Source organism: Scatophagus argus, chromosome 6, assembly GCF_020382885.2.
Source record: "Scatophagus argus isolate fScaArg1 chromosome 6, fScaArg1.pri, whole genome shotgun sequence".
Classification (NCBI taxonomy): domain Eukaryota; kingdom Metazoa; phylum Chordata; class Actinopteri; family Scatophagidae; genus Scatophagus; species Scatophagus argus.
In genome coordinates, this window is record NC_058498.1 from 11,267,480 (window position 1) to 11,280,995 (window position 13,516).

Here is a 13,516-nt window from a genome sequence, read left to right on the forward strand (position 1 = left end):
AAAGTAATCATGAAGCCACAATTCTGTTAGATAAGTGGTTTTTTATTTTAAGTACATTTTATATGAAAATAGTGTCGCAGACTTACAACGCTTTTTTTTTGCTGTACAACGGACAGTAACTAGATGAATTTCCTACAATAAAACATGGAAAATTCTAGCAGCTGAAGGCAAGGAGGAGTATTAAATAAAATGTAAAGCGTTGTTTAGGTGAGGAGGCACGGTATCACTAATGTTAGCTGCACTTGCCCGTACGGAGGTTACAATGAGAAAAATGTCATTGTATGTTGTTCATACTGAATATGGATGGGAAAAGGAAAATAGGCCACCACGTCTGCGCAGCACGCCATCATTTTATATTACCGGAGCAGGCAAGTTAGCAAACAAACGCAACACCTGCTTCTATCAACATGATTAAAAGCTCATGAACCACAGCAGCAGCTACCTTTCCAGGCTCCAGTCACCATCTGGACTTGTACATAATTAATCTCCAGATGAACCGTGATGCTTTGTGCTTTTTCACTCTTAAAGTGGCTGATTGTTCCACACATCTGGAGGTTCATAAGGTTGATCAGGTACAGCAGAGAGGAAAATAATGACAGGAGAAGGAAGAGATTCGGGGTTTTGTTTGTTTGTTTTAAAACATTACAAGTATGTACAAAAATAGCAACTGCCACCATGTTACAAACCAATAAAACCTCGTGTTAACTCATGTCACGTTACATTAAAAAGAAAAATCTCCACAACTTGTTCCTCTTGCAGAGCGCATCTTGAAAACTCATTAACGAAACAACGTAAAAGACAAACTTGTATTTACACACCGTGCAGAGGAAAAGCCTGGGGTTTGTTACGTGTAAAAATGTTACTGTAACGTCCCAGGACGTTACAATAACATTCATTCACTCCCTAAGATACCACGTCCTACACAGTCCCCAGTTTTCGTCTCTTAGCAGGATTGTGCAGTTTGTTACACACTTTACAAAGGTTTAGTAAGAAACAGAAGGCTTGGATGTCATAACTTAACTTTCATTGCTACTCAAACAAATAAAGAGAAGACTTTGTGGTACCATAAAAACTGCAGCATTTCTAGCATTGCCTCAATAAAACTGATATTTAAAATGCAGGATTAAGTGTTGAGTATCACAAAATGAGTTTGTATGAACTCAGATGAATGTAGTAGATCTAACTAGTGCCCAAAAGTTCAGTGATGCTACTCCATACCCATGAAAAAACAATGCCACACACACACACACACACACACTTGCATACATGCACACAATTTTATAATGTGCAGAGTTTAAGTGGAATTCTGCCAAAACTGATTTTTAGGGTTTTTTTTAAACGTACAAAAGAAGCCATGTCACTAAGATTTTGCAAAGCTGACTGTTAAATGACATTTTATCCAAGTTCAGCACATCTTTGAAAACATTTCTAAATTTGATGCGATTAAAGAACTGAGTGTAAAAAAAAAACACTCAAAACAATAATATTATTCTCCTACACACCTGTCTTAAGAGGTGAGAATTAAATTTTCACAATTTTATGTCTGAATTTTTAAAAGTCTACTTAAGCAAGAAAAAAAACCCTAAAAAGTAGTTTGTTTGGTGGAATTCCTCCCCAACACGTAACACGTTAATATCAGTGCTTTACTACAAGTCAGTTAAAAACATTCCCTTTATAAACATTACTTACATACTTAAATACATAGCATCGACTGAACTGGTTGTCTGTTTTCTATACCCCGTATACAGAGACTCACCGGCTCTGCTGTCACTTGTTTGAACTTCAATGCCCTTCTGCTGTTCAGCGGACTCTCAGCTCCAAATTACTTCCTGTCGTGGCTGCCGGATTACACCTGAAGGTGACAGATAGAGCCTGCAACACTTCAAAACACTTAGATGTAAACCTCTCTGCCACTGAGGGTGACCATCAGCTCTGACAACGCCATTTTTGTCACGTCATGGCAAACCATGGTTTGTTTGCCGCCGTCTTCGTTAAAGGATGGGATGGGCGATGGATCCACACGCTGTCAAGAAATGATTACTGTTATTTTTCTCCCTCCGTTTTTGTTTTCGTAATTCAAAAAGTACGTTTCGTAGCATTACGATGCTTGTTGCACATTTGTTTCCTGCTGCGGTTAGAGAGGTTAAAGGTCAGGGAAGCGGCTGGGGTCTTCTTTATAGTCGCTGGGAATGGTGAAAATGGACTCATCAAACTCATCGTAGCGAAACTCCTGAAATGTCACGGTGGCTGTGATCGTAGGAAAGACGGGGATGTCTGCAGGGAGATGTGAGCAGAATTAAAAATTGTGTCACAGATTTTTACATCCTTTATTTTGCTGATCCAACATTTGATTATCATTATTATTTTTTTTTATTCAAACAATGCTAATATTTATCTGCTTACCGAGTTTGACAGGAAAGCCGGGGGGGAGCTTCATCTGAACAAACTCCCTGAGCTTATTAAAGTGCTTGAAGGGTGCAATCACCTCCAGAACATTCAATAACCTGGAAAAGAATAAAACCAACAAACGTCAACAGACAAAACCCTCTGGACAAACAAACCGGCGGCTGAATTAAATTTTACAGATAATAAGATTTAAAAAGTTCATACGAATTTTAGCGTGTTTTCTATCAATACTTCAGACTTTAACATCAACTTAAAAATTAATAACAACATTAAAACAAAGCTTGTGAATTTAGAGAGAGACAAAAACAGAACTGGAGTTCTTAGTAAATATAAAGAAAATAATCAATTCCAACAAAATAGGTTTTCCGTCAGTCTGGATGTCAAGTTAAATAGAAGCCTCACGATTCAATGCCCAGAGGGAAGTCTTGACTCATGGCTATCGTGGCTTTGAAGTTTTTCTTGCTCTCTTTGCAGACCAGCTCTCTTCCGAGATGAGGTGCTCTGCGGGGAGAGAAACAAAATCCTGTCAGAGTGTGACCTTGTGATGGAAGCTTACAGCTTGCTGTCATGCAGAAATCTTCCTCATGTATTATAGGTTTGAAATGCACTGTTATTGTTATGGAAGCAACTCCCTGTGCTTTCTGTCATTCATGTTCCTTCTTGTGAGACAGGCAGTTTTACAGGGGCTGCGCAACAAATGGCTGCATACATCCATCCATCCATTTTCTATACCGCTTATCCGTCAGGGTCGCGGGGGAGCTGGAGCCTATCCCAGCTGACTACGGGCGAAAGGCGGGGTACACCCTGGACTGGTCACCAGTCAATTGCAGGGCCAACACACAAAGACAAACAACCACACACTCTCACACTCACACCGAGGGGCAATTTAAAGTAGCCAATTAACCTAATGTGCATGTTTTTGGTATTGTGGGAGGAAGCCGGAGAACCCGGAGAAAACCCACGCAGGCACAGGGAGAACATGCAAACTCCACATAGAAGGGCCCAGACTGGGATTCGAACCTGGAACCCTCTTGCTATGAGGTGACAGTGCTAACCACTGCACCACCGTGCCGCCCTGGCTGCATACAAATTCATGTAAACAAATAGCTAAATTAAGAAATTATGAATGCTGTTAAGTAAATCGAGACTGTCGGCAGAAATCTATCTCAGTCTTTGTCGTTGTATTAGTGAATGTGGTGCAGTGATAAGGCTGAACCGATGGGCTAGGCTACGCTAGGCTAAGCTAACAGGGCCGCAGCAGGCCAAGTCAAGTCTCTGAGCTAGTACCCTGCAGAGCAACCACCTTCTATGTGCAGGCAGCCAGGACAATCTATTTCTTTGTAAGAGCAATGCTTAATGCTTTATGAACATGTTAATGAAAAAGGTTTAAATGCGTAGCTCACTCCACAGTGTGATACACTGTTATCATATAAGCCTTATCAGCTACTGGAAACACCTGACCTCGAAAAATTTAGACAAGCATGCTATGATGTGACTTCTCAGATATTTGCATGTGAACATTTCTGTAAAATCTAACAAATACACAGTATATATAGATACATCTATATATATGATGTTACATGCAACGTGTGCATAGAAATTAAACAAACTGTGACTGCAGCAACATATTTGCCGTAAAAACGTGATTCATTTTTTAATTCTAACTTTCCAGAAGCCAAGTGAAATATTGGCTCATTTGGAAAGACAATCAGAAACGTCATTCACAAATATGTCTATGAATTACAGTAACATGGTTTGGCCTTAGTGGTCTAAACCTTTAGTTATTCAGACACCTACTTTCCATTGTCAGCAGTGATGTATTCCTCCCAGGATATAGTGTTTGGTGATGGGGGAGTTAAAGATTGCCTCCTTGTTGGCTGAAAAAAAAAAAAAGAAAAAAAAAAGTGAAGATCAGATCTGAGAATAAACTACTGCAGCTTAAAACACGAAAGGTCCAAAGTGTCACTGATGGGATGGCAGACAAAACAGAATGATAATTCATTAAACTGATAGCTAGACATTCGGTGTAACCAGCAATGCTTCCAAGGCCAGCAGAAAACCTGACAACAGACTTTCTGTACTTTAGGATTAGGGTTAGTTTATGTCCCATCGGGTTTGTTTTGCCTTCCTTTAGTTACTTCCACACACCAATGACGTGCATGGTCGGAGCCACTAGGGGGCCCCAGCACATCACTAAACCAATAGTAACCTCTGGCCTCCTGAGCAAGCCTCACACATATGGTATAACACAGAGACAAGTACCCAAGATGTGTACTTCAACCTAGTTTTGTACAACTTCACGGTTTACTGTCGTTGCTACCTCAAGACAAAAAGTTCTATTTTGTCGGGAGCTTCAGGGGTTGGGGGACTAACAGACAGAAAGACAAACTGAACATGTACAATAAGAACAGTAAACCTAACACTGTGACAAAAACAGAATGGGTGTTAAATATCATAATCTATCATGGATGAATGTACAAGCCAAAGGATGCAGTGAACAAGATCATGATAATCAAAATAGATGTGTATGTGAGATGTGTTTGAGACTTCATTCAGATTCAAGCCGTAGTGCTTCTGCTGGCAAAATTCAGCAGCAGATTTTAGGATAATTTATAATATCTGCTGTGACTCTGCCCACAGGCAAAGCAGCATAAAAGAAACCTCTCTCCGAAACATCCAGACAAACACAAGCAGGAGTTTCCTGCTTTCCTGCTGAAAATGACATTAACTCAGCCTTGAACAAACTGTAGGAGTTCTCCTTCAGCGTCACTTGATATCGAGGTCAGACACTCTGTCTTCCCTGACCCTGAATTAGAGCTGGGATGAGCTCCATCTTGTTTCTCTTAAATTTGCCTTTCTCCTAAAATGAACTTGGATTCACGCCAGCTGACATCTCTTTTGCAAGTGGAGGATAAATAAGGTAACTAGGGCAGAATAATGTGGAAAAACGTCGCGGTTAACGAGACACCTGGATGTGCACAGTTTGTGGCGAGAATAAAAATGGAGGTGGTGAGGACAGAGAACGGTATTTTTGTTTTCCCTCATTCCCGCTGCAGCGATCACAAACATGTTTTGGTGTATTCTGCGGCCTTGTTAAGTTCCTACTCTCACACTGTATCAGCTCTGCCGTGTTGTTGTGATGAGGACAGAGTACACACAGCCTGCGGAGGCCCTGATCTGCTGGTATGCCGGTCCCGCCTCGCCATCGTTCCATGGCACCAGAGGTTTTAGCTTTCATCCATGTGATCAATCAGTCAAGCCCTGTTTGAAAGGCCCCCACGCTTCCCTGTGTCCACAGGGCTGACCCGCTCTCCCTCGTCGTGGTAAACACAGCTACGTCACAGCAGCTGCTTATTTTCACTCCACGTACTCCCACGTATCGTTTTCCGCTGGGGTGGAAAGAGAAACTATTTCCACATCAACACCCAATAAAACACAGCTTGTCTGCTTTGTACATGAGTGTGCACCGATTCAGATGAGTGTAAACAGACAGACAGACAATACACAATACGGGACACTGTGATGAGATAAAGCCCGGCACAGGACAATGTGGTGTCCACAAAAGATAACCGAGCAGTTAAAAGGCATCCATTGAGTGTTGAGAGGCATTGTCTTCACTGTGTGACTGGCTTTACGCTCAGTGCTTAGACAAGGGCTTACTAAGCAAACTCTGGAACATACTGTAGTGAAAGACAGTGGGTGGGAGAGTCATTCCTGTGAATAAGCTACAGCTTTCACCACTAGGTGGCAGTGCTGGGACTCAAACCCATGCAATGTGGGTGAGGAATGGGGGAGGGGGGGGTGAACCTGTGTGACAAACATCAGTGATGGGGGCAGATTTTCACTCTGTCTTCAAGTCCGAAAAAAATGAAACATCAAAGAAGCAACAGCTGGGAGTCAGACGGGAATTTTTCAATAAACCATGCAACGTTGATGGAACGAGTCTGGCAGGAAATCCATGCTGTTTCTACGGGATTTATCTTCGTACAGATACAGCAGTGAGAACTGTGAAGTTTGTTTTGTTTGAGACTCATGTCCTACCCCAAGGTTCCAGCGGGACAGGACAGTTTCAGGACTGGACTGATGGTTACACTGCAGGCATAAGTAAACAGGAAGTTTATGGACAAAGCAGTACCCCAACTGGTTCTCTTTTTTACTAAGAAGGTCCTCGCAGTGACTCACAAAGTACCCTCAAATGTGCACCTTTGCTCCAAGTGCACAGCTGCACTCTGAAACACGGTTCTCTCTGAAGTCAAAAATCCGGGACGTCGAAGAGAGAAAAAAACTGGCAAACTCGTCTACTAGCAATGTAAAGGAGTCAGCTGCTTATTTTTAGCGGGTTCACCCACTTTTTAAAAACCTGCTTATAAACTCTAGTTTTGGCGTGAAAATGGAATTTGATCCTCAAGTGGAGTAGTCTCCTCTCTGCTTACTCCCACGGAAGATGTCAAACTCACCTCAAAGTTCTGCTCGATGAGATTCCCTCCTTTGCTCAAGCTCTCCATGATGGCTTTGTTCCTCAGGATGTCCTCCTCGCTCAGATGCTCCCGTCTCTTCCTGGACTCGAGCACCAGGCCGTTCACAGAGTAGAAATCTGCCAGAAAGTTTCCCACGCGCTCCTGTGGGTACAACAAACGCACAAACTCTCACCTGCTGAGTCACAAATCTCCCTCTTAAAACACACGTCAACAAGACGACGAAGCGAGAGGACAGGAAGCGATGCCCACGCCGCTCATAACCCGCCTTCATGCACCCTGCTGTGCTGCTTTTTAACTCTGAGCCTATAACCTGTAGCTCCTTCCAGGGTTATCAATGAGGTCACCTTTCATTTGATTATCTTCTCTGTTTGGTTTGGGAGCTGTAGTGTAGGAAATAGTGGAATAAAGTAAGTGGACAGAGTCTACAGCAATTCATAGCAGAACTCAGAGAAACAACATTTATAGGTCAGGCTAATAACACACAATGGTGACAAAACGTATTTGTCCAAAGAAAAGGGTTAAAATTAAAACCTTCCAGCCTTTCAAACTACTGCTTTCTTATCTGGGGAAAAACTTCACTTTGTTTTACTTGGTTCTGACAGGTTCTAGTGGTCAAAGCACATTGTGCGAGACACCTGCGTACTGACCCCTGTGACTTGTTTGCCTTCCATTTCCTGCCTACCACAGAGAATTTAATCAAACTTCCAGTCTGGGTCAAGTTACTGAAAATTCCAAAGCCAGGTGAAACGCCGTGACCCAAAGCAGACTCTGGAAAGGCAGCGACAGGAGAAGTAACATGAGGAAAAAAAACAGCTCCGGTAAAACTACAACACCAACCGTCTTGTCTTCCCGGAACAGCCAGCCCGTCTGCGCCCTGGAGAAGGTGATGGACTTGGTGGAGAGTGTGGCCGAGTACACGTCGCTGCTCATCAGGATGTCCACTTCCTCCTCCGTCTCCATCTCAGATTCCTGGACATACAGGACAGAGTCAGGAAACTACAGAAGCACCAACAGCACAGGCAGGGACGCTCACTGTGAGGAATGCCAACAATGACGAGCCATTTTAACATCTTAACAAGAGGAGTAAGACTCGTACAACCATGTCTAGTTTTCCACTTGCACATAACATTTTTGTTTAGCCCCACCACTGATAAAGCTGTGAGAAAAGCAAAAAATGCCAGTATGCTATTCTCTTCAAGCTCAGTAATGCAGTAAAAACTAACCAAAGCAAAAACAATCCAGCAATTATTCAGTTTCCAGGAAATGAATGGGATTATTTTGATTATAAATTCAATGCCAATGCAAACATTTGCTGATTCCAAATTCTCGAACATGAGCAGCAGCAGCATGATCTTAGGCCACGCCAAAATAAACATTTTTAACCTTTAAATTATCAGCTTGACAAAACATGATATTTGAATATGGTGCTGGGGGGGAAAAAAAAACAAAGCTGGTTTTTATCTTTATCTTTTTGAGGAGAAAATAATTTGTTGACAGGTTTAGTAACAATGAAAATACCTGTCAGGTGCAGTCGTAAACATGGGTTGTAACGAACAACGCAAACTTCAGGGGAGAAAACTGAGGCTTTAGTGTTTCCCGATACATCAGCACGTGTCTCACACACCTCGTGGTGAATCCGCTGGTAGACTTTCTGTTCGTTGTCCAGCACAACAAAAGACTCGGAGGGGATGGCATTGCCGTTGAAGATGAAACTGAGGTCTCCGCGCTGACACTTCATGTCTGTGAAGTCTATCAGGGTAGTGTCCAATCTATAAACACAGACAGCAGGTTTAGTGTGGGAACTTTGTGGGCCGGATGCAAGGAGCAGGCAGCCGAACAAAGAAAAGGAGACTGAGGATTACAGCAAAAGAGCCGAACCAAGTTTGACTCTGACCACATGCGAGGCACTACCACCATCGTGATAACATGACAGCATCATAACCGTGTGCTTCTAATCGAATAGCCGCTGACTTCGCATCGCTAACTCAGCCTGCTAGTCTGCAACTACACCGACCAGCTACAGGATCTGAAACGATCGAAAAGTAAAGCACAGTTTTCGTGTTCAATTCCAGATGTGGAGGAATTAAAAGCTCACATCTGTGCCGTGTCAAGCAGAAGCTCTCCACGCACCAGGACCCGCGAGGGAGGCCGCACTGTTAAAATATCCCAAATGACTTTTGTTTCTTAGGACAGAACAGTTATAATTACAATTAAAATATGCTTTCTTTCAAATCGAACACCACAAGGTACGAGTCGAAAGCACTGTTCTCGCAGCTGAACTTTTTTTTTTTTTTTTTTAATTAATTTATTATGTCAAAGTGGGTGGTCCTGGCATGAGACACGACAGCAAAGAGAAGGTATGACAGGCCTTACGCAGTGCAGGAGCAGAATGTAAATGAACGTGCCGTGACAGTTCTTCTTTTTTTTCTTTTACCCTCTCTGTCAACTCCGGGATAATAAGAGTGCATTTTGAATACCAAATGAGACAGCCAGGAGCAGGGAATAATGTCAAGCGCCACATCAAGGATAACTCGCACAGGAACTGCACTGAGATCAGTCTTCACACCGGTTTAGTTTATATGTTACTCAAATATAGGAGCATGTGTCTATGAGGCTGGACAAAGGGCAGTACTGCTTAACATATAACCCATCCGCCAGCAGTGAAACTCATATCTATGTGTACATATGCGTGTGTGCATATGTTGATGTGTGTGTGTGTGTGTGTGTACAGCTGATCCTCAAGGCTGCCGAATGCTGCCTGGTGCTTGCTTTTTGCTCACAAGACCATGAAACACAGCGACGTGGCTTGTCGCTGTAGATTCATTGTTGTGACTGCGTGTCAGCGTGCGTCAGAGTGCGGCGAATTTCTGCTGACACCCTTTGTAAGTGAGCTAAAGGCAGCACGTTACACACTACAGTAACTCTCTCACAAAACAGCACAGAAGCACCGTCGTTCTGCTTCGTCAATCTGCCAGGCACTGATTTCACACTCTAGTTAGCCAAATGAGTTTGATTGAAGGAAATGTGAGATAGCGAGAGGGAAGAAACAGAAGACGTTGTTAAGAATAGCCCAAAATGACAGATACATTAGAAAGTTACTTAGTAAGTAACTCAGGCAGCTGCAGAACTGCTTTTCTTAGTCTTTAAACATCACATCAAACATCATACTTTTATCTAAGCGCATTACATTTGTTGACAGGACTTGCCTGATGTTGAGGCCGTGTTTGTAGATCTTACATGCGTCTGAAGGCAGGATTCTGGAGAGCAAAGGCACTGCGACATGAAAAGACAGTACAGTAAAGACATGTGAGGCAGCGTCTAAATTTAGAAAAGCTCACTCAATAATGAAGACCATCATCTTCTTCAAAGCCTCAGTAACATATAGCTCTGAAGACTAGAGGGCCATACAATATGTAGTTCTGCAAGTTAATATTTAACAGGTTAACTGAAAGTAAGGAACTTCCTCTGCTGTTCTATCGCCGCACAAAACTCAAGAGACAGTCCGACAGTCTAAAATAGCTCTGTGGAGGAATGTGCTGAACAAAAAAGCTGTTAGGAAATCAAGTGACTCCTCCAACCCAGCAGAGCACCTTGTGTAGACTAAACAGGCCTGAGGCACACAATGCCAGAAATCCCTCCGACAGTCTCAGATCCACCAGACACTGTGAGTTTGAACCTGATTTTTTCCACAAAAAATCTTTAGCTCTCAAATACATGTTTTTTTTAGATGACTGTCACTGCATTAAAACATTTCATTTTACACATTTCCTATTTCCAAACACACTGTTATGCAACCAGTTTGCATTTAGTTACTATCATGCGTGCGTTACATAATCTTGCCCACCTTGTCAATGATTCACAAAGATACATTGAGTACACAGAATTCAGACCTGGCTTGCACTCAGGGGTCAGACATGTGCAGAACAAGCAAATGCTGCCACACCAGTAGGTACATTTAGTCTACTGTCATAAAGTATATTTCATCTGTATTCTGTGAGAGTTTACAAGGTGAAAGCACATGTAAATTCTGTGCTACTATTGAGATAATCACTGACATATAAAGAGGGACAGACATTAGAGGATGGATGTGTCCGTTTTTGGCCAGCAGGAGGAGTCATTTTCACTCATAACAGTCCCTTGTGGCACAGATGAACACTCACTAACCAAAAAAAAAAAATCCATCTTATTCTCCTATCTGTCTCAGATTACACCCTTACTGAGCACACACGGTTAATTTCCAAAGCAGATAACGTCTGTGAAACTATGATGTCTTCTGTTAACCTCACTATGATCAGACAGCAGGAGGCGCTGCTCGACTCACCCCAACTTTGGAAATCCCAGTGAAGCTCCAAGTAAAAGTCTCCAAGCTGCAAATGAAGACAAGGGAATGTCGGTCATGAGTAACAGAAAAGGTGGGAATACGGCTGAATTCGTGATTTTTAAAAAGACATTTATTTGTTCATAGCAAAAGACGCTTTTCGCAGTGGCTTTAATGTGCATTCAACAAATACTGGAAATGAGAAACTAGTCAAGGGAGGGCAAAAACGGTGAACCAAACCTCTCAGTGTTCATGCACAAGAGTAAACATGAGCCTTCGTGTCCATCCATAGTAAATCATGCCTGACTGACACAACTCAGTACAGCCTAATTGAGGTCCTAAGCAAGGAAGAACTGATCTCATCATCCCCCGCTGGTGGTCTCAGTCTGGCATTCGGTCATGATGTCAGGCTGGAGGGAGATCATCACTCACCAGAGCTATATAATCTCTGAGAGATGATGACGCAGAAAAATCTCATCTCATCCCTGCCTCATCATCCAGGAGAGGATCACATCCTGTCCCGTCAAACACAGACTCGGCTGAGTGTCAAGCATCTGACATTTACATTAAGACTAAAGGTAGAAATCTGCTGAAATCACTGATAGTTTGCCTTGTTTCATCTTATATTTGCTCATCTGGTTAACCCTGGAAGAGGCGTTAACGCGTCACGGGGAAGGTTTTGTTTCTTTACTTGCTCTGAAAAGGACACACACGTATATTTGTGTGTGTGTCGTCACATTAGGCAGACAGCCACAACAAACTTGAACCCTGAAGGATAATTGTGGCTTTGAACAGCATGTCTGGCGGTAGTTACAAAGAAACATGTCTGCCTAAGCGTGATGTCAGACCAGGCAGCCAGAGACTTTTTGGTGTGTGTATCCCTCCTGGCTTTGCCTTCTTGTGAATGACAAACTTATCGGATGTGTGGGAGGGTTTTTCTTTTATTGTATTCTTACTACTGTGTGAAAGACATGAGGAGCAGCACTGCTGGAGAAAACAGAGCAGAAAACTGAGTGAGGACATGCTTACTTCTTTCAGGGCTTTCAGCAGCTTGGGCCTCTTGTCCTCCACACTCTCCCTGGACTGTTGCTTCAGCTTCCTCAGCAGCGCTGTGACTGAAAGGCAGAGAGAGGAGAGAGAGATGCAGTGGTAGCCAGGCTGCTTTTTCCCACACATAAAAATACTACGAAGTTTATCGGAGAGATGTCATTTGGTTGCCATGACGGCGGCGAATTTCTCCGAATAACCTTTTGCTTTGCGGAATCTGATCCAACTAACTTAACTCGCTCCAAGAAGATTCAGAGTGTTCAAAAACTAATTGCCAAGACAAGTTAGCCTTGTTTTGGCAAACGTTCACTTCATTACTTTGCCACGGAAAAAAAAAAGACTTTGAAACCTTTCTCACTTTTAGAAAGCCGCTCTCTTCCATAAGGAGCTTTTTTGAGGGCTCTCCTGAGAGAACCCGCCCCTCACTCGTTCTAATGGAAGGAAGGTGATAACGTTTTGATAAGCGAGTACTGCTGTGCTATCAACACAAAAACTCAAAATGTGACTAAAACTGATATCACAAAGCCAGTACTTAAGATGGCAAATTTAACGCTATGTTAGAGGAGCAACACGGGAGAATTTTAACTTAAAATGTTCAAAAGCTAGCAGTTACACCGGTTATATGTTGCCACCTATTTGTTATTAGTATGAATACAATAAGGGGCTAATTCTTACATACTGTGCCTTTAATGTAGCACAGTAGTGTTACAGGAGTACAGGAGGACTGTTCAGGTGTGACAAAATGTGTTCCTGTGTCACTGTGAGGTTTAAGCTATAACAGACTGCATTTCAGTGTACAGATGTAGATATTGCCTGAATGAATGTACTGTAAGTCTTCACTACACCACACTCCCAACAGCATCGCCCCAATCCCTGCACACCGCCTGCAGGGATCAAAACGTTCCAGGAGGTTCAAAGGGAGCAAGCCTGGCAGATATGGAGCTGCCTGCTAACAAGCTGCGCCCTTAACCTCCTTAATGACCTGGGGGAGAGACATACTCACAGAGGACTTTTAACCGTGACAGGGGTCGGATTAACAAGCGCTCACTGCTCTTTAGCCCACCGGCTGCAGGAGACTTGCTTGTTTATGCCAGAAGGAAACAGACTTAAGGAAAAAAGATCCACACCCAACTAGCAAGCACTTGAATGCAATTTACTTACTATTTTATAAGAGGAGTGGGGGCATTAGTTGCTCACTGTGGTGCTTTGATGAAGCCAGGAGGAGATTAAATGACAACATGATTGTGTCTGCTCATGGAAACAGCAA

At 42.8% G+C, this 13,516-nt stretch overlaps 1 protein-coding gene across 2 annotated transcripts in view; it reads right to left on the reverse strand.

The window, feature by feature from the left end:
- Positions 1-608: 608 nt before the first annotated feature.
- LOC124060452 (ankyrin repeat domain-containing protein 13C) overlaps positions 609-13,516 on the reverse strand; it is a 71,108-nt gene continuing 58,200 nt past the window's right edge. For both annotated transcript variants that reach the window (XM_046391449.1, XM_046391448.1), the window contains 10 exons: positions 12,232-12,317; positions 11,206-11,251; positions 10,091-10,157; positions 8,509-8,653; positions 7,722-7,853; positions 6,864-7,025; positions 4,204-4,283; positions 2,809-2,907; positions 2,404-2,504; positions 609-2,274 (listed from right to left, as the gene is read on the reverse strand). In XM_046391449.1, coding sequence (XP_046247405.1) covers positions 2,144-2,274; positions 2,404-2,504; positions 2,809-2,907; positions 4,204-4,283; positions 6,864-7,025; positions 7,722-7,853; positions 8,509-8,653; positions 10,091-10,157; positions 11,206-11,251; positions 12,232-12,317 — 1,049 coding nt within the window. In that variant the 3' untranslated portion in view covers positions 609-2,143. The remainder of the gene's footprint in view (positions 2,275-2,403; positions 2,505-2,808; positions 2,908-4,203; positions 4,284-6,863; positions 7,026-7,721; positions 7,854-8,508; positions 8,654-10,090; positions 10,158-11,205; positions 11,252-12,231; positions 12,318-13,516) is intronic.